The sequence below is a fragment of the Vanacampus margaritifer genome, chromosome 11 (genome assembly GCF_051991255.1).
Source record: "Vanacampus margaritifer isolate UIUO_Vmar chromosome 11, RoL_Vmar_1.0, whole genome shotgun sequence".
Taxonomy (NCBI): Eukaryota; Metazoa; Chordata; class Actinopteri; order Syngnathiformes; family Syngnathidae; genus Vanacampus; species Vanacampus margaritifer.
In genome coordinates, this window is record NC_135442.1 from 10,009,790 (window position 1) to 10,031,446 (window position 21,657).

The following is a 21,657-nucleotide window of genomic DNA, read 5'->3' on the forward strand; positions in this document are numbered from 1 at the left end:
TTTAGTGGGGCCTAAGGTTATTTTAGGGGTGCTCCTGTAAATTAGGCCTAACAACATCACTAGCTTCCAAATTTTCATCGGATCTTGAAGATGTGTCTGCGTATATCCGATTGCTTCATACCGTACAACAAAGGGTTGAGAACTGGCGGAATCACCAAAAACTCTAAAGATAAAATGATGGCCACGAAGGGGTTCATCTCTTCCACATTGTACCTGCTCAGGGCGATATCACAAAATATGGCGATGGAATAAATGACAAAGGAGACCATGTGCGGCAAACAGCTCTGGAAAACCCTCCGCTTGAATTTGGCTGAGTGTCTCCAGGTGGTGTTAATGATGCGCATGTACGTGTAGAGGATGAAGACTAGCGGGAAGAAAATGGTACAGGAGGTCGCGAACAAGCTGGTCACATTGTTGACCAGCGTGGACTCGCACGACAGCTTCACTACATTCCAGTTGGTACAGAACACCTTGTGGATGTCGTTGCCGCACAAAGGCAGCGTGGTAGACCGGTAGATGGTTGTCGTGAGGAGGATGATGGGTAAAAGCCAGGCCAGGCCGACCAGAATCACGGCTTTTTTCACCGTCATCCTGGCGCGGTAGTGCAGCGGGTGGCAAACAGCCAGGTAGCGGTCGTAGGCCATGACGCACAGCGTGGTCATCTCGTTGCCGCCATACGTGTAAATGAAGTAGATCTGCGTGAAGCAGGCGGCGCGCGAAATTAGATGCGTGTCGGACGCCAGGTCCAATAGTAAGCGGGGGAAGAAGCCCGTGGAGCCGCACAGGGCGTTGAAGGACAAGCTAGCGATGAATATGTACATGGGCTCGTGAAGGTTCTTCTCGCGGAAGATCGTCAGTAGGATGGCCCAGTTGGCGCACACGATGAAGAGGTAGAGGAGGAGGCACAAGGCCAACGTCGGGTAGCGGTACGGGCCGATGTTCATGAACATGGTGAGGTTAAAGTAAGGAGACAGCGTTAGGTTGGGCATCCTTACTACCCGCACACTCGTGACTCAGAACAACCTGTTACTTGACACCGTCTGTGAAGAGAAAAGAGAAAAGGGATGCAGAGGTGGTTCAGGTTACTTTTTTTTTTTAGGCAATGTGTAAAGCTGTAGGGGACAAACAGAATTTGTTGGATGTGCCTACTAATTCAAATTAGACTTTAACATCAACTATATTAATTTAAATCCTTTATAAATGCCATTATTATCATCTTTTTTTCAATTCTCCCTTTAATTTCACATATTCCTTTTTTTTCTTTTCTTTTTTTTCTTCTTTTTTTTCTGGAGAGCTCAGTATTGTTCATTCGGTAATTTTACCGATTTGACATGTCATCATCATTGCTCTCTTTTTTTTTTATTATTATTTTTTAAAAAAAAATTATATTGTGTGTGTATGTGCGTGCGTGTGAGTGTGTGTGTAATTTCACGTATTCCTGTCACCCTAACATTTTACCCACTTTGAAAAATACGATTCCACATCACATGTTCCACAGGAAAATGTATCATTCAAATTCAAAATAAAATAAAAAAATAAGTTTTACTGTTTCATTTCAACAAAGACTGGAGGGGTAAAAAATTCTAAAATATTTGTTTTCGTTGTGATGTGCTTAGTGGCAACATGCTATTTGTGGCTTTAACATTGATGCTATTCTAAGAACTCACTTTCAGTCCTGTAACTCAAATGATGAGTTTTAATGTGATGAAAAGATGACATTAAAAAAAAAATGCCTGAGATGTGTCAATAGTACACATTTTGAGTAGTTCAACATGCGTTATCAAACTTAGAATGGGGGGGAAGACCATTTAAGATAATTTTGAGTGTTAGAATAAGCAAATACTGCCTATTCGGTGTCCTCACGGTTAACGCGTTAATATTAATTTTGTTGACATTTAAATAAAAAGCAACACACACATTGGCAGGCATTTTTTGTCCAGCACAAACCTGATGGTAACGTTGCACATACAGTTCTCGGTCTGTGTCATGCACTTTGCTCTATCGCACTCTCGGGTCTTCATCACAGTCTCTTTTTCCTTTTCTGCGTCCTTTCTCTGAAGCAAATCACACACATGCAGGCATGTAAGGAAACAATCGGAGCCAAAGAGGTATGCAAAAAGTGCTGCACCTCGGCAGCAACTAATTGTCGTTTTTATATTTTAATCCACACCAGGAGTCAAACCTATGCCCTCCCGAGTCCTGCCCCAAAGCCTTTCAGACTGGTGCAGAATTAGCACGTTTTCATTTTTTAACTACAGGGGAACAAAACAGTGGAACGGGATACACAACATTTTATTATTTATTTAACATTCATTATCTGGAAATTACAGGGGGGGAAAAACGACCCCAGCCAGGGCCCCTTGGTAAAATTGATCTCGAATCACCACTAATGGAGTGAGCAATTAACTCTTTAACTACCACTTCTCCGGTTCACAATCACATGTCTATCCCAGCTGATTTCAGGTGAAAGGCAAACTAGACATGCTGGTCAATTTCATTGCACATATTGAGCCGAACGAAAGTTAACACACACAAAAAAAAATCCCACTGTCATAAAGTGAGAAATGAACCACAACACCATCTGCTGCCTACTCATAGAATACTGACTACAACAGTTACAATATATGTAGTATTTTAATCAATATGATAAAAAAAAAATTCACATCTTAATGTTTGCATTGTATGCTTTGTTGTTTCTATTTGTCCTCTTGACGTCACTGAAAACGAGGGCTTGTTGTCAATAATTTTTCAAGATAAATACAGATTTGAAATTGAAGAATAGAAATAGGACACGCTCAAAGCCACATACATACGGCGTACACGTAGGCTACGACATACTTACTAACATGTGTCTTCATGATGTTCTTCGTGATCGACTGACTGCGCGTGTTTAGACACTCACCACGAGTGCACGCACCTTTTAATGCCATTTCTTTGCACTCTTGGGACTTGATCTGACTCCGGCTCAGTAGCGGGTAGTGTTACAAAGTACAAATGCTTTTTTTACCATACTGTAACGTTTGGTAAGAACGCCACTATCGTTACCGTACTTATGTAGTTTTTTTTTTCTCCAGGTATCTGGTATTCAGGTATATTATTTTTCTGATGACTTTTTACGTTTACAGTAGGCTACTCCCTAGTACATTTGAAAACAAATCTGTAACTTTTCCTCATTACTTTGTCAAAATAAGCTTATTTTTTATGGTTTCAATGATTTTTTGGGGGGCACTTGATTGATTGTGATCTTGGAAATCTAAAAAGTTAGGGAAAAACAACTAGGTCAGCAGTGACCTGGACGGCAACAGATTTGGAGATGCAATTTGTTTTCTTTCTCATGGCCTAGAATTGTTGATATTATTGGTTCCAAGAATAATTTTGTTGTGAATTAATACATTGTTCACGTGGCAGCCTTAAAATAATCAGTGGTTCGTGAAGATTATATGTTTTCCCATCGTCTTTGAACACGTCACCCCCCCCCGAGTCACGTTCCCGCCCGATTGATTATGTGCAAAACCTGTGCATGCCAAGTATTGACGGTAGGTGGCGGTAATGCACCAAAAGTTGATTTGGCAAACGCCATATAAAAATTCACAAGAAGAAGAAGAAAAATGAGCCGTAGTATTGTTCATGGACCTCGTTCTGTAAGTAATGCCTACATTTTATGGATTTGAGGCAAACACTGAAGTGTTATCATTATTGTTTTGTACATTTTTGTTGAATTAAGAAGTAAGGAGTGGCCTGTGGAGGGAAAGTTGCTCCCATTGAAAAGGCCTGGCATGTCTGGGCCACAGACTTATATAATGACCTCTCAGCTGAAGGCAAATGGCAGCCATCTTGTGTTGCCTCTGTTGCTAACTTACTGGCAACTTATCTTTTTACTGAAAACACTTTTAGCAGTGGGTTTAGAAGTTTGGCTTCCATTTTCTTGCTTTGGTTAGGGTTGGGGCTTACAACATAATGCAGATGAATCTTTGAGTAGCACTCTGAGATATACATTCTGAGCGAAGATTTATAATTTCATTTTACAGATGAAATGTGCATTTAGAGCTTCTCCCAGACTTATTGGTACAATTTTTCCGTACATCACACACTTGGCAATTGTGCTGGAAGTGAAAATAATGCGAAAGTACTGCATAGAATTTAGGCGTGCTTAGAGAGCGGCAACGCAAGTGGCTTCACTTCTCGCTACAGTGAGTAAAGCGGCATTAGCAGTTTACTGATATCTCAAAGATTTTCAACATTTACATGTTCATTTAGAAACTGCCACTCTAGTTATATGTGGAAGGATTACAGAAATAACATGTTCTAAACGTAATTTCTTGTTACATGAATTGTGGAGGGAGGATCCAAACATAGCAAAGACGCGGGAGTTGGGAAACATAGTCTTTATATACAAAAAAATTGCAACTGTACTGCAACTACAACATAAAAATCATAGGGACAACAAAATACAAGACAATTCCAATGGACCCAACTCAAAACACAGTCATAACATTTCTGTTCATTATTTTTCAATAAAACTAAAAATAAACACAGCATCCATCTATACAAAGGACCTCGGACCAGGGCTCCTGCTGTGGACTGTGACGGGAGCTGACTCGGTGATAATGGGGACAATGATGAGGAATACACTCCTAAACCAGGTGAAAATAAGCTTGTAAAGTTTCAGCTTGTTTGTGACATTTTATTAATGGAAATATGTGTCCACATTGAATAGATACAAATGTCTGCTCTCTTCTAAAGTGATTTCTTTTTCCCATGTCTCTGTCCAAGTGTAAGGGCCAGACTGTTTACGTTTGTCTGTGTCTCAACAAAAACTACTGCTCTTGTGAATTCCACAAGTGAGCTGAAGTGACATGTTCACTCGTCACGCTGAAAGGTCAACCAAACTGAGTCAGAGTAAAGGTAGGTTTTTGTTATTCATTACTTGTGTTTATAATATGTGTTTTATAATATTACAGCAGTTATAGGAGTTGGAACTCCTGAAAAATAACTTTGTTACATCAATAAAATAATCAACATACCGGAATAGGACAGGTGCTTTTTTGCCATTTTTGTTTTTTTTACCATAAATGCCTGTTGTCACAAATTTGCCTCATACCTAGATTTCTATCTATTTTATGTGCTATACTCTTATTCAATTTAGTTATTATATCAAGTTCTTAATGCTCAAAGTGGACTTTTAGTTCATCAGTGACACCAATGAATCACATTGCTAGGATGAAGTAAAATGTTTTGAAATGTGTCATCAGATGATTCCTGCAATAAGAAACTAAGGGAAAGGAATAACACCATGTTTTTAAAAAAACAGCACATTGGGCATGTCGCTTTTTACTTTATGGTCATTCATGCGGTACAGCAAATAGGCTATGCCATGCTTGGGGTCCCCACAATGTCTCCGCCAGATTGACACACATGCATGTGACCAAATTCTTGGTGGAATAAAGACCCTAGAAGGGCTTAAAGCGGGCTCTCAAAATAGACAACAAAAATCCTATCTCCTTTAATACAATGAAATAAAACTTAATGAAATTCTAACTAAAACTAAACCTGCTACCTTAAGGAAAGCAGTAGAGGAAATGAATGGAAGGTTGCAAGAGAGATAATTGGGTAACGAGTTGTCAATTTTGTCAAATGGAAAAGATGCGTTTATAGTTTAGGACTGCCTGGAAATGTAGTTTCTTGTGGAGGCTAGCATGTGATCGCCGAAGTAACTTCACGACTGAAAAGTTATTTGATGTTGACGCTTGCTGTCACTCTTGCTCGACATTGGCAACTAGCTAGTGCGTTCAACTCTCAAGTCTTGGGATAGTGCCGTCCACGTCCTTATGAGTTACTTAGGGGGGCTTAAGGTTATCTCTCCTCTTCTAAAATGTCAACTAATGATGCCACTGGTTTCCACAATCTCAAAGAATCTTGAAGATGTGTCTGCGTATATCCGATAGCTTCATACCATACAGCAGAGGGTTGAGAACTGGCGGAATCACCACAAACTCCAAAGATAAAATGATGGCCACGAAGGGGTTCATCTGCTCCACACTGTACCTGCTCAGGGCGATATCACAAAATATTGCAATGGAATAAATGACAAAGGAGACCATGTGTGGCAAACAGCTCTGGAAAACTCTCCCCTTGAATATGGCCGAGCGCCTCCATGTGGCGTTCATGATGCGTGTGTACGTGTAGAGGACAAACGCCAACGGGAGGAAAATGGTGGAGATGGTCACGAACATTCCCACCACGTTGTTGACCACCGTGGGCACACATGACAACTTGACTACATTCCAGTTGGCGCAGAACACCTTCTGGATCTCGTTGCCGCATAGGGGCAGTGTTGCGGACAGGTAGATGACCAAGGTGAGGATGAAGACGGGTAAGAGCCAGGCCAGGCCGGCCAAGATCAGGGCTTTTTTCACCGTCATCCTGGTGTGGTAGTGCAGCGGGTGGCAAACAGCCAGGTAGCGGTCGTAGGCCATGACGCACAGCGTGGTCATCTCGTTAGCACCGTACGTGTAGATGAGGTAGATCTGCGTGAAGCAGGCGATGCGCGAGATCAAGTGAGTATCAGACACCAGGTCCAATAGTAAGCGGGGGAAGAAGCCCATGGAGCCGTACAGGGCATTGAAGGACAAGCTAGCGATGAATATGTACATGGGCTCGTGAAGGGTCTTCTCGCGGAAGATCGTCAGTACGATGGCCCAGTTGGCGCACACGATGAAGAGGTAGAGGAGGAGGCACAAGGCTAACGCCGGGTAGCGGTACAGACCGATGTTCATGAACATGGTGAGGTTAAAGTACGGAGACAGCATTAGGTTGGACATCCTGACATACCTGGACTCTCCTCCATACATAACAACTTGTTACTTGACACCGTCTGCAGAAAGACAAAAGAGAAACATGCAGTTGCTGTTAGGGTTACACATTTCTTTTTGTTTTTTGAGACAATATTTATAAGCGTAAGAACAACCGATTTTGAATATATATATATATATATATATATATATATATATATATAGAGAGAGAGAGAGAGAGATTCAAACCACCTTGAACACCGGAAATTAGCATTCGTTGGCTGTTCCTACCGTAATTAAAATTAGACTTTAATATAAACTATTAATTCAAATTATTTGGAAATATCATAGGTTTAAACTTATTTTCATGAGCAAATTATTTTCTTTAATTCACCCATTAATTTCACTTAGTCCTGTTACCGAAACACATAACCTCTATGAAAAATAAGATTCCATAGGAAGTTGCTTCTTTCAGATCCCCTGCAGGCAATTGGAAGGCCAAAGTCAGTTTTTATGTATATTAATTTCAGCAATGACTGGGTGGGGTTCAAATCTTGGCTTAGTTCTGCAACCATCATATTTTATTTGTTATTAAAATATTTTTTGTTGACTCACTTTAATGTGCTTGAAGTGTAAACATGCTACTCACTCATTTTACTTTCAATCCTGTAACTCAAATGAGGAGTTTCCGATTCTGTGTCATCCCTATTAAATAAACATTCGTTTAATGTTACTTTTTATTTCAATTATATTAAAATTAACACACACATACACACACTGGCAGCAGTGGCAGGGATTTTTTCCAGGCACAAACCTGATGGTATAGTGCTTTAAGATTACATACAGCAGCATGCAGTACTTGTACAGTGTCTTCTCTGCTCTATCTCACTCCTCTCTTCATCACAGGCTCTCGTTCCTGCTCTGTCCTCTCTCTTTAAAAAAAAAAAAGTCTCCTAAGTCTTCTGTCTGTCTCTCTTTGTCAACCTCAACTTGCTTTTCTTCAAGTCTCTCAACACATCTGTCTAATTGTCATTCGCCTTTGTGTTGTACACAGAAGCAAATCACGCACATGCAGTTATGTAAAGAGAGATTCGGAATGAAAGAGGTACACAAAAGGTGCTGCATCTCGGTTGTCGCCGCGAGGAAAGAAGCAGCTCTCCAACAACTAGTTGCTATTTCTACATTTTTATTCACACCTTTGCCCTCGCATATCATAGTTCGAGTCCTCACAGACTGAAGTATTGGTGCAGAATTAGGACATGGTGACAGTTTTTGTTGTCTCCCCATTTTAAACTACAGGCAAAAAGCAATGGAAACGGACACGCAACATTCAGCAAGCCAGTCTGTAAACAATATTTAGTGCAATAGCAGGCTGTTGCAGGCTTTCTTGGTTTTGTTCAATGTGCCCCTCAGAATAATTCCTGGCTGGCCCCCGTGGCAAAATTGGTCTCGAACCATCACTGGTTGGGCGGACACTTTTATGAACTGGTTCCTCTTGCCTTTGTTCATCAGCACCTTCAAAGTTACCTGGATAAGACCTAACTTGTTCAAACCAAACATCCCATTTATTCATTTCCCGTAGCCACCACTTCTTCTGTTCAGTCACATGTGAGCTGCAGTCTGTCCCAGCTAATTTCAGGCGAAAGGCAGAATACACACCAGACTTGCCTACTAGTCAATCTCGGGCACAAAGTAAGCCGTAAAACCATGAACGTCAGGGTAGGAACTGAAGCCATGTTGCCTTCACCAAAGTCAGTCAAGCGTACCACTACAGCATCAGCGACCCGCTTGGTCAATCTACTCTGCTGTGTACTCGTGAAATACGGACTACAACCGTTTTAATTGCTACCATGTGTGATTTTAATAGGATCTAAAAACATCACTGTATGCTCAGTTGTTTCCATTTCTATGTCCACTCAACATCACTGAAAATGAGGGCTTGACCTCAATAGTTTTTCAAAATGTAAATAATGGTTTGAAATTCAAGAATACAAATATGACAAGACTCAGAAGCCACATACATACTGCATGCATACTTACCACAACGTGTGTTCATGATGTTCTTCGTGATCGACTGCTCACGTTTGAGGACACGCTTACCGTGAGTGCACACATCTTTTAATGCTGTCTCGTTGCACTCTTGGGACTTGATCTGACTCCAGCGCAGTGGTGGGTAGTAACAAAGTACAAATACAAATGCTTTGTTACTTAGCTAGATTTTTTTCAGTTATCTGTACTTTACATGTATTTATTTCCTGATGACTTTTTGCATTTACACCTTAAATCTCTTTTCTTTTTTTTTCTTCTTTTTTTAGAGCTCAGTATTGTTCATTCGGTAATTTTACCGATTTGACATGTCATCATCATTGCTCTTTTTTTATTTTTTTTATTTTTATTTTGTATGTGCATGTGCGTGTGAGTGTGTACTCATTAGTTCACCTAAAACCTATGAAAAAACCCATACCGTTCACCTAAACCGAATACTTCAGAATCCAGCTAGAGTTGGGAGGTTGTCAGGAGACCCGAGGAAGGATCAAAGAAAAGAAAGGAAAGTGAAATCTAGCACCAACCAGACATTACCTACTACCCGCCGGGTTACCAACCAGAGTCTTTCACCAACCCCAGAAACATCTAAATTCCATCAAATTAGGGAGACCTCAAGAGACGAAAGGAGAGACTGAGGAAAGGAAGGAAGGATAGATGAAGCAGAGTGAGATCCACAGACATCAGCCTCCACCGATTCAACGACCAGAGGAAGAAGCAGATTGTGTTTGAATTTTGATAGATGCTGGTGTGGTGGATCTGGCATGCATGAAAACCTCCACCAAAGAGGGGAACTGTCGACCCCGGCCAGGACAGAGCAAGCATAACACCTCAGGGCCCCCCAAGCCACGGCAGCGCCAAGGGACAACCCCGGGGCCCCGCTGGGGCCACCGGCCGGAGAGCAAACCCAGGAGCCAGGAGCGGCCCCCCACCCCAACACGGCCCGCGCCCCCCACCCAACGCAGCAGGACGGGGCACGGTAGGCCCGCCAGACACCCCACCGGCCCACAGCCCCCGCTCCCCCCCACCCCCACCATCCACCACAACCCAGCCCCAGCCGCCCCGCCACCCGTACCACCCCCACCCCACCCCTCCCAACCAAGCCGACTGTGTCGCCACCCGACCCCACCCCCCCAAAGTGTGTTATGTGCCCTATGTGTTTATAAGCAAAGTGTATTGTGCAAAACTAGTGCAATGAGTTAAGAGGAGCGACCAGCGGGGCCCTTCCCAACCGGGCGAGGGCAGGAGAGGCTTCCGCCCACCAACCCCCCACCCACCTCACCGGGACCCCGGCGGGCATATGGGACCAGCCTGGCGGGGCGATAGGGCTCGTCCCCCGGTAACTGGGGCCATATTTGTAATTTCTACTCATTACTTTGTCAAAATAGTAAGGCTGTCAAAATTAAAGCCTGAACACTGGAGATTAATTTTAATTCAGTAAAGCATTTTAAAAAAATTACTCGGTTAACTCTGCTATCTTAATGTGCAGCCAGACTTGGAAGAGTTTGCGGAGCCAAATTCAAATTGCATATTAGTTGAAGACCTTTGGCGTATCTTCCCAGAGCAAAATACCCTGCTCAAGTTACCTCTGTAGGGCCTCGCAATCCAATGCTGTTGGAGTGTGGTGCTTGTAAGCAACATTAAACCTGTTTGCGAGAAGTTCTGCAAATTGTTTGAGTCCATTTTGATCATTTTGTTTTGACAGCAGTGAAATGGAGAGCAACAGGTTGAGAGATGCAAAATATTTTCTCTCCCATGGCCTTATTTCTTAGAATTGTTTGATGGTGACTCTAAGAATGAGTTCATGGTGAAGGTGTGTTGGGTGCCAGTTGTAAAACCGCCAGTTTCTGGCAATCAGAATTTTTTCTCTGTGAGATGGAGAATAACGTGTAACCAGGTGGTTCGTCAAGGTTTCTCATCGTTATATAATGCATCACCCCCGTCTCACCGTTCTCCATTCTACCACGTCCGACTGATTAGCTTATGCGCAACACCTGTGCACGCCGTAGGATCGGTTATGGTCATGGAGGTCGCCGTGTAAGCATTTATTACATTTTATGGGCTTGCGGCAAAAGTTGAAGGGTTTACTTGATGTTTTCTACATTTTGTTGAATTAAAGAGTCATAGAGTGGTCTGTGGTGGGACCATCATAAACTAGTGTAATAAAATAAAAACATAAAACAAATGTGAGATATCAAGCAGCTTTACTGAGCATAAACAAAGGGAAAACAAAAATGTCTATACTTTTGAGGGAAAAGCCAAATGAACCAATCCACTTCTGATCGCTGATCAGAATTCCAGGCATATGTGGTAGAGGTGTTGGAAGATTAAGACCGTCTGGGTCTATTGGTGCATCGGCTGACGTCTTCACAAAGCATAGCTCTTTGTGTCTGAGCCATATTGTGCAGCACGATACAGGCATAAATGATCTTTGATGGGTTTTTTTTGTTTTTGTAAACAGGCAAGTCTACGTTTAAGAATGTCATTGATGTGCTCAGTTGTTCCTCATGTTGCGCTGTAGGCAATATTGTACTGTAGTTGAGAGTGAAACTAATACATGGGATCACACTAATTCTACCTTGAAGTGGAATTAATTTCATGCTTTTTTTTTCAGGATCAGTCTGATCCAGATTCGGGACTGAAGTTTTTAAATACCCAACAGGCTCAAATCTGGATTAAAGGCAGGATTCAATTTGCACATCTGGATTTGAATCTTTAAGATTAAATGTATCTTGAAATAAACAGTTTTTAACCAGGTTTAATCCAGAGGATTATGTTATGAGCTCAGATGATTCCTTTAACTCTTGCTGCTTGTTGTCACTCCTGCTTGACATGACCAAGTAGTTAGATCATTTAACTCTCAAATCTTGGCATTGTGTCATCTCAGTGCTGGACCGTGTGAGGTTTTTAGAATTGCTGACACTCCCGTAAATTAGGTGTCACGACGCCACCGGCTTCACAATTTCACAGGATCTTGAAGATGTGTCTGCGGATATCCGATAGCTTCATACCATACAACAGAGGGTTGAGAACTGGCGGAATCACCACAAACTCCAGAGATAAAATGATGGCCACGAAGGGGTTCATCTCCTCCACATTGTACCTGCTCAGGGCAATATCACAAAATATGGCAATGGAATAAATGACAAAGGAGACCATGTGCGGCAAACAGCTCTGAAATACTCTTCCCTTGACTTTGGCCGAGCGTCTCCATGTGGCGTTAATGATGCGCATGTACGTGTAGAGGACGAAGGCCAACGGGAGGAAAACGGTAAACATGGTTGTCAACAAGCCTGCAACATTACCGACTGCTGTGGACTCACATGACAGTCTAACTACATTCCAGTTGGAGCAGAACACCTTCTGGATCTCGTTGCCGCACAGGGGCAGCATGGCGGACCGGTACATGCCCGTGGTGAGGAGGAAAGCGGGTAAGAGCCAGGCCAGGCCGACCAGGATCAGGGCTTTTTTCACCGTCATCCTGGTGCGGTAGTGCAGCGGGTGGCAAACAGCCAGGTAGCGGTCGTAGGCCATGACGCACAACGTGGTCATCTCGTTTGCGCCATACGTGTAAATGAAGTAGATCTGTGTGAAGCAGGCGGCGCGCGAAATTAGATGCGTGTCGGACGCCAGGTCCAATAGTAGGCGGGGGAAGAAGCCTGTGGAGCCGTACAGGGCGTTGAAGGACAAGCTAGCAATGAATATGTACATGGGCTCGTGAAGATTCTTTTCGCGGAAGATCGTCAGTAGGATGGCCCAGTTGGCGCACAAGATGAAGAGGTAGAGGAGGAGGCACAAGGCCAACGTCGGGTAGCGGTACGGGCCGATGTTCATGAACATGGTGAGGTTAAAGTAAGGAGACAGCGTTAGGTTGGGCATCTTTACTACCCGCACACTCGTGACTCAGAACAACCTGTTACCTGATACCGTCTGTGAAGAGAAAAAAGAGAAATTGTCATTGGTGGGTTACGGTTACAATTTTACTTTTTTAAAGGCAATGTTTAGGGGTGTAAGAAAGAATGATTTGAATCGGAAAATTGGTTTTGACTTAAAATATGTGATTACAGTTGCACCGCATCTATCCATCCATTCCTGAATACCTTCCAGTAGCACATTTGAAAAAAGATCTAAATTTATCAGTTCCTACCCTCTCCATTACATGATCAATACAGATATATCAATATTCTTTGTCAATTTGATACACTATTTCTACATACGCTATAATATTATATACAGTGCACAATACATTTCCAATTTCCATACATAATTCTAAAAAAACAGCTCATATACAACTAATATCCTAATCATTAACAATAAAGATTATCCTAATTATTATTATTAATAAACAACATACCTTATAAATATGTATTTTTCCATGAAAATACCAACAATAATAATAAAAAAAGCTTAATGTTACATAGCCAGTGTTTACGTCTGATTAACAAGCCCTTCCTCTTCCCCATACTGTACTTCTCAAAATGTAGAGTTTATATTTCTTTTTGAACTAGTGTATCTTTGGATATTGTTGTAGGTCAATATGCAGTCTGTTCCAAATTTTCACTTCACATACAGAAGCTCTTCTTTGTTGTCCTTGAGGACTTTGTCTTCAAAATATATACAGTATCCTCCTCAAATCATAGCCACTCTCTCTGTCTGAAAGCATATTTTGGCTGTTGCCCAGCCTTAAATTAGATCTTGATTAATGCTCAAGATAAAACCATTGTAAAATTTTAGATTGTAGAAACAGTGCACTTGGTGATGAAAGTATCCAACATTATGTATGAATTTTTTTGCAATCCAAACAGAGGTTGTAGTGAATTATTGTGTTTCACCATATTTCTGAACATTATTTTAAACATGGTAATACCAGAGAGCAGTACAGAATGTGCAATGATTTAAGATTGAGAAAATATTTTACTTTTGCCAAGTTGCTTTTTGAGAGTTTGTATCTGATATATTTAATGTGTGGTTTTCAGCAGATTTTATTGTCTGCAATTACCCCAGGAATTTAATCTCATCTACTCATTGTTTACCTAACCCTTCTATTTACAGTATAATCTTGCGTGGTTTCTTGTTTTAATATTTCCGAATACAATTAATTTAGTCTTATTTGTATTTATTGATAACTTGTTTTTATCAAGCCAAGTTTACTTTCTTGAATTATCAAATAATTTTGTCTAAAATAGGCTGCATTTTCTCACCATAAAAAAAAGAATAGTTGTCAATTACAAATAACACCAATTTCAATAGGTAAGACACATTGCTTAAATCATTAATATATAATATGAATTAACATGAATTTAATGTTAATTTTAAATGTCATTTAAATAAGTAATACCCACACTTGCAGGCATTTTTTCCAGGTACAAGCCTGATGGTAAAGTGCTTAAAGATTTTCACTTAGACTATAAGGGCATATGGGCACTATATGGAACCAATGCCACGTTAGTTGAACCAAAGCCAGCCAAGTGTACCACAACACCATCAGTGACCCACTTGCTCAAAGTACTTTGCTGCATACTCATGGAATACTAATTACAACAGTTAAAATTGTCACCATGTACTATTTCTATATGATAAAAAAAAGAAAAAGGTTTGCCTTTGTTTTTTATCACTGAATGCTCCGTTGCTTCCATTTGTATATCCTCTCAATATCACTGTAAAGGATATTGCCCGCAAACCTTGCTGGAAATTGAGAAAATTTGAAATTCAAGGTTACAAACATAACACAGTGAAAAGCCACATACATACTGCATACTTACCAACGTGCGTCTTCATGCTATTCTTCGTGATCGACTGCTCACGTGTAATTAAGGACACTCATCATGAGTGCAAGCATCTTTTAATGCCGTCCCTTTGTACGCTTGGGAGTTGATCTGATCTCAGCACAGTAGGGTAGTAACAAAGTACAAATATGTTGTTAGTAATTACTGTACTAATGCAGTCTTTTTCCCCCCAGGTGTATCTACTCGAGTACTTTTCTGACCATGTTTTGCATGTACTCGTTACATTTCAAAACACATCTGTATTTTCTATTCCTTTGTTAAAATAGGCTTGTTAACTTTTTGATGACTATAGAACGTAAAATGTTCTGTCTGATCTAGCTAATTTAGCTTATGTTGCTACTTATCTTAGAATGTTAACGTGTACTGTTAACGAATTAAATTGTCAAAGAGAAGTTTGACTTTTTATTGATATTTTTTACTATTTAAGGCACAAACAGGATCTATAAAACATGCAAAACTTTATTGTTGATGAAAATACATAGCGAGCCTGATTCATACAGTGTTCCCTCATTTTCCGCTGGGGTTAGACAAAAAATACTCACAATAAATGAAATACACAAAGTAGTTATAGCTTTGTTTTACATTTATTATAAATGTTTTAAGGCCCTAAAACCCCTCACCACACAGTTTATACACTTTCAAAGAGCCACGATTCATCGGCAATGGAGGCTGTCTGGAAAAGGCCTTTAAAGAAAGGCATGATTTTTTGGTTTATTCTATATGAAATAAATCACACAACAGCACATTTATTGTGTCATTTCACATTTTCCTTTGTGATTGACTACAACACAGTTATGCTTGGGCAAAGTCTTACAGCATCTTGAAGATGTGTCTTCGTATGTATGATAGCTTCATACCGTACACCAGAGGGTTGAGAAGCGGTGGAATGACTAAAAACTCTAGAGACAAGATGGTGACAGCTAAGGGGTTTATCTCCTTCTCATTATACCTGCTCAGTGCAATATCACAAAACGCAGTGACTGAATAAATGACTAAGGAGAGCATGTGCGGTAAACAGCTCTGTAATACTCTCCTCTTGAATTTGGCTGAGCGTCTTCTGGTGGTGTTCATGATGCGTATGTACGTGTAGAGGACAAAGGCCAACGGGAGGAAAACGGTACAGATGGTCATTAACATGCCCACCACGTTATTGACCGCCGTGGACACGCATGACAGCTTGACTACGTTCCAATTGGCGCAGAACACCTTGTGGATCTCATTGCCGCACAGGGGCAACGTTGCCGACAGGTAGATGAGCGTGGTGAGAAAGATGGCGGGTAAGAGCCAGGCCAGACCAACTAGGGTCAGGGCTTTTTTTACCGTCATCCTGGTATGGTAGTGAAGCGGGTGGCACACGGCCAGGTAGCGGTCGTAGGCCATGACGCACAGCGTGGTCATCTCGTTGCAGCCGTACGTGTAGATGAAGTAGATCTGCGTGAAGCAGGCGGTGCGCGAGATTAGGTGAGTGTCGGACACCAAGTCCAGTAGGAAACGGGGGAAGAAGCCCGTGGAGCCGTACAGGGCGTTGAAGGACAAGAAGGCGATGAATATGTACATGGGCTCGTGAAGGTTCTTCTCTCGGAAGATCGTTAGTACGATGGCCCAGTTGGCGCACACGATGAAGAGGTAGAGGAGGAGGCACAAGGCTAACGCCGGGTAGCGGTACGGGCCGATGTTCATGAACATGGTGAGGTTAAAGTAAGGAGACAGCGTTAGGTTGGGCATCTTGACATTCCAGCACACTCGTGACTCATAACAACCTGTTACTTGACACCGTCTGTGAAAAGAGAAAAGAGAATCATTCATTGGTGGAATCTATGCACCTTAAACTAGTACTGAGGACCCTTTCAACCTTCATAAAACATGTTCTTATCTCTTCTGATGAAACGTCGACTTAAAACTAGTTGAATGGTACCTTTGCCATGGCCTGAAGGGGTGTGTATCATTTTTACTGGCACTAAGCAATTTTGAGGAGAATGGTAGGACCACTGCCACACAAAAAAAACTACTAATGTGCTGACTGCTTTACGGCATACGTCACTCCTCCCTTTACCCATTCGTTACAAAGACGGAAGTCAATTTGAATGTCGTGTCAACGCACGATAACTGATTTCCTGGCAGAAGATGCAAAACAATTGAAAGGTTTTGTCTGAGGAGACCAAAAAGAAAGGCCAGGCTTTCACTCGCTGGCGTGAGATAAAAAAACGACGCAATGTGCTTTGTCCTCATTGGAAATGTGGTCTCCCTTCAGGCATCACTTTTTTTCCTTAGTGTTGCTTTAAGACAAATTCAAATGAAAAAGCTGTCAAGCACCATTTTACCATGCCAGGTATTTCCTGACCCTGCAACCCATACAATTACTATTTCAAACAATTAATAAAGGTTTGATTACAGAGACCAACAATTGTCTTACACATTAAAGCCATTCACGAGTTGGTATGAATTTACGTCATCCCAAATTTGTCACTTGTCGCAAACTTCCTCAAACATGTCTGTGAAAAGGATATTTAATTTATTTATCATTGTTATATGTATTTATATTGTGTTATATGTGATTTTATGTGCAGCACTTGGTGATAGCTGTGTGAATGAGTTGTAATTTAGTTTAAGTTAGATTTTAGTTATCATATGTTTTCCTTGTCTCCCTTTTGTTATTGTCCGTCTCACAATTGTGTTCACCTGTGCTCGTCTACCTCAGTGTCTTTGTCCAGGTGTCTCTCGTTGTCTCGTCAGTTTGTATTAAGTTCCTGCTTTCTTTCGGTCATTGTACTTGCCACGCCCTGTTGCTGTTTGTTTGGTGTCTCAGTACAACTCCTTGTCAAGTCTAGTCTTCATAGTTTTGCTTCGCCGCTTTGTTTCCCTGGATTTGGTTCCACATCCATAAAAAAACATCCGTTCTTGCAGTTTTCTGATTTTGCGGTGAGATGAAATCAAAAGACCTCTTTCGATAAAAACTTTTTATTAATTAGCATTTTAATTACTCTCTATATATTAACTTAAAATATTCTAAGAATAAGCTTTTACAAACAACTAGAAAAAAGCAATCTTTTACTCAATTCACAAAATTTAAATGTCAACTTTTGCATTTTAACTCTTTACTTTGTAATAGACATTACAACTCAAGTCTCACCTTAAAAAGGTCGTTGGGAGTTCTCTCTCTTTTTTATTAATTTATTTTTATTTGTGCAAAATCAAACATCATGCTTTTTTTTTTTGCCTCAGCTCTAAATTTATCTGCCGCTGTATTCTAAATTGTTTATAATCCAGTACATTTAAAGAGAACATAAGGTACATCTCGATGTGTTTTTCATCGGTGTGCATGCGTTTTTTGGCCAGTGGGCACCGTTCAAGTGAGCCACTGAGTACCAATATATTCTGTCTGTGTCTATCTCTCCTCTCTTTCCTGTTTGCTTTCCGTTTGCTCTCTAAAAACATTTTCTCCCAAGTCCTCTGCCTCTCTCTTTGCGGCGCTCTCAACTTGCTTCTCTGTCAGCTCTCTCAACGCCATCATCTGCCTGTGTCTCAATGACTTTCTCGTTAAAGTCCCTAAAGGGGAAATTCAGCTCACACTCCGATGATCACGATCTTGTCAATGTCTTATTCAGCAGCACCTCCGCAAGTGACAACAAGTAGACAAGCAGTCTGCAGTGGGACATGAACTTGTCCCCTCCAAATCCTTACAAGACTGAGTTACCGGTGCAGAAATAGGATGTAATGTCCCTTTTCTCTGAATTACAGACAAAACGGGGAATAAACATCAGCAACCCAGTTTAAGGTTAACGTAAAGCTGGCAAAAAAACAGCCTGAACGCTGACAAAAAAAAAAACCTTAGTAAGATTAGTCTAAAACCACAACTGGCAGCATGACCGTCTTTTATGCACTGGCTCATCTACCTTTACAAAGTCTTGCTGCCTAATGTTCCTCATACTAAGACTCAACTTGATTTTTAAACAAAACAAAAAAACATCCAAAATTTATTATTTTATTCTACTTATCCTGTTCAAGAACATGTGCGCTGGAGCCGGCTGGCTTAAGGCAAAAGGCAGAACTTCTGCACTCTAGCAGAGTGATAGAGTAAGATGACCATTAACACGCACATTCACGGGGAATTGAACCCACGCGGCTAAATCATCAGTAACCCCTTCCAGTTTTTCTGTTATTTAGTCCTGACATACTCTACACTATAAACAATTGTTACCATGTACCATTTCAATATAAAGAAAAACTAGTTTGCTTCTAAATGTAAGTTTTTTGTTTCTAATTTTCTCTCTGTTATCTTGACAAGATTGAAAACGAGAGCTTTGCCTACAATGATCTTTCTAGATTTAAATAAAGAATACACGCATGACACAGTGAAAAGCCACATGTGGCATACTCACCGACACGTGTCTTCATGATGTTCTCCGTGTGCTACCACTCACGTTTGAACGCGTACTCATCGTGAGCGCATGCGTCTTTTAATGCCGTCTGTTAGCACTCTTGGGACCTGATCTGATCACAGCTCAGTGGCAGGAAGTAACAAAGTTAATATAATGTACTTACCAGTATATTGTTTTTTTCCCCAGGTATCTGTTCTTGAGGATTTATTTTTTTGACAACTTCATTTGAAAACATCCGTAATTTCTACTCCTTCCTCAAAGTAGGCTTGCTACTCTTTGGCTATGTTTACACTGCAGCTCAAAATCCGATTTCTTTGCCCATATGTGACACGTATCTGATTATTTTACATGCAGTGTGAACAGTACAGTTCCAATTTTTTTCAAATCTGACCCGGGTCTCTTTCCTATGTGGAATAAATCAGATATGTAGGCCATGCGTCTGCACTATGAACGCTCATCCATATGCATCCGACCTATACGTCATCAAAACCTGATATGTGCTGTACTCTGGCGGGGGGGGGGGGGGTGCTTGGAAGGGAGACTGACTACCGTACTGCTGACATTCGTCTGTAAATCTGTTTTGAGCAACAGTGCTATCGATAACAACGGCATGGAAAAACGTGAACCAAGGAGCATTAACAATGACGGCAGCGGATTCTAAATGGCCAAATATTCCCCTCCCATGGCTTTGAGAGAATTGTTTCATCCACCTAAGGTGTACTTTGTCAGTTGTTATCATTAGCTATTTTAAAACATTATGCGTTTTGGTTCAGAAAATTAGCAACACATTGTTTTAATAGCAAGAAGGTTGCGCTAACGCTAGCTAGATTTTGAACAACAACGTGGGGGCATGTAACATCCATCCATCCATCCATTTTCTTAACCGCTTTTTCCTAACAAGGGTCACGGGGGGCGCTGGAGCTTATCCCAGCTGGCTTCGGGCAGTAGGCATGTAACATAATTTTTTTAATTTGTCCTTCACAGTAGCACAATCAAGTAAAGTCCGAATCTCTGCTATGCTACCTATGCAAAACTGAAACTTGTGAATGTAATTGAAATATGTGGGGGGGGAAATCAAGCATTTTCATAATTGAAAAGGCCTTACACGTTGACTTGGAGCATGGCGTTTTTATTCTGTATGAAATAAATCTAATGAAAAATAATTCAATTAGAACACCGTGCTTATGATGAAATTGCATGTTTAAAACATTTAGATTAATTAGCTCCACCTGGCAGAAATTAATATGTCCACAATTTACATTGATTTTAACCGATTAAGAACTTGGTCATGCTTTGCTTTTGGCCAAAGTATAAAAATATCTGTACTTCTACTTAAGTACAGTGTGTGTTTACTATTTTCATGAATGCCGCTAATATACGTGCTTGACTGTAAGTGACCAGGGTGTACCCCGTCACTTGCCCCATATCAGCTGGGAAAGGCTTCTGCTCACCAATGACCATAATGAGGACAAGCAATAAAGAAAATGGATGATTTAGATGCTTTTCTTGCTGTTATTTATTTATTTAAAGGGTTATAGATTTCATTCCATAATGTAGTTTCACTAAATGAATAATGACAGGAATTGTGACCATAATAGGAGGGTTGGATTCAAATCCCCCACTACACAATGATATACACTATATTATTTTTTTTTATTCTTATTTATTTTTTTAACTATTATTTATTTATTGCAGGTTTCATGACAATAAACATTTTGACGCTATAATGTATTGATTTCTGCTTTTTACTCAAATAAGAATATATAAAATTTGGAGGAAAACCTGTACCTTATTCTCTTCCCTCACAACCACACTGGCACAAAATTGACCACGTCTGCTTTTGAGTTTAATTTGTGTTTATTTATTTATTTTTAACTTATTTTTTTATTGTTTCAGACAACAATTAAAAAAACAAATGATTATGTTGTTGTTGTTGCAGCAATACGTAGTTATCTGCTTGTGTGATGAAATATTTTCTTTTCTTTAGATCCTCACTGTCAGCTGAAACACAAAAATAGCAGAATGAGACTTTTTAGTATACAAACCCTGTCTTTTTTTTTAATGACTAAATTACACAACAGCATTTCATCCTTTACACTCTATTCAATGATCTGGTCCACTGTTCCACGGTCACAATCCTTGTTTGTTTGACCTTGGTTTTGATTGGATTTGTCCCTTTTGTCAATGTCTGTCTGCTTGTTTGATGTGAATTTAAGAAATAAAAACGGTTGATTCTATTTAAAAGAAAACCAATCGTTCATTCAGAATAAAACCCTTGCTACTACAGGTCCGTAAGATTAACCTGCAAAAAGTTTTTTCCCCCTAAAAATTTAATTAGAAGATCTTCCTGTGAGATGTGACACATTCGTTACCGGTACATGTAATTTGTTACTTATCCATGGTGAGCATTTATGAACCTGTATGTCGCATATCATCTGGTCTCCTTTTTTTAAACAAATACAGTGTAACAGAAATGTTTTGAACCATAAAAATAAACGTTCAATTCAAAATATTTTTGGCTTTTCTTTATATCTTCAGACCCAGCTGAAATGAAAAATCACAGAATGAGACTTCAGCGTTCAAGCCTTGTCGAAGTGTCTTATGACTCATTTACAAAACAGCATTTTATTAAGAGACCGGACTTTTTTTTACATACAT

The 21,657-nt window shown here is 40.5% G+C and overlaps 4 protein-coding genes and 1 long non-coding RNA gene across 5 annotated transcripts; 1 reads left to right on the forward strand and 4 right to left on the reverse strand.

Annotated features, from left to right (window-relative positions):
• Positions 1 to 74: 74 nt before the first annotated feature.
• LOC144060431 (olfactory receptor 7C2-like) lies at positions 75 to 2,859 on the reverse strand. The gene is made up of 3 exons (XM_077579978.1): positions 2,843 to 2,859; positions 1,970 to 2,054; positions 75 to 1,040 (listed from the first exon to the last, which is right to left on the reverse strand). The coding sequence occupies exon 3, from the start codon at positions 987 to 989 to the stop codon at positions 75 to 77; it is 915 nt and encodes a 304-aa protein (XP_077436104.1). The 5' UTR covers positions 990 to 1,040; positions 1,970 to 2,054; positions 2,843 to 2,859.
• A 1,659-nt stretch (positions 2,860 to 4,518) lies between these two features.
• On the forward strand, positions 4,519 to 21,519 carry LOC144060381 (uncharacterized). Its single transcript, XR_013295915.1, has 3 exons — positions 4,519 to 4,643; positions 4,774 to 4,905; positions 20,987 to 21,519. It is a non-coding gene; the product is annotated as an uncharacterized LOC144060381 (long non-coding RNA).
• Positions 5,907 to 6,821, reverse strand: LOC144060547 (olfactory receptor 6N2-like). The gene has a single exon (XM_077580211.1). It carries the CDS (start codon positions 6,819 to 6,821, stop codon positions 5,907 to 5,909), a length of 915 nt encoding a protein of 304 aa, XP_077436337.1.
• LOC144060654 (olfactory receptor 1D2-like) lies at positions 11,799 to 12,751 on the reverse strand. Its single transcript, XM_077580391.1, has one exon. The coding sequence runs from the start codon at positions 12,711 to 12,713 to the stop codon at positions 11,799 to 11,801; it is 915 nt and encodes a 304-aa protein (XP_077436517.1). The 5' UTR covers positions 12,714 to 12,751.
• On the reverse strand, positions 15,431 to 16,345 carry LOC144060512 (olfactory receptor 51L1-like). Its single transcript, XM_077580138.1, has one exon. It carries the CDS (start codon positions 16,343 to 16,345, stop codon positions 15,431 to 15,433), a length of 915 nt encoding a protein of 304 aa, XP_077436264.1.
• Positions 21,520 to 21,657: the final 138 nt, after the last annotated feature.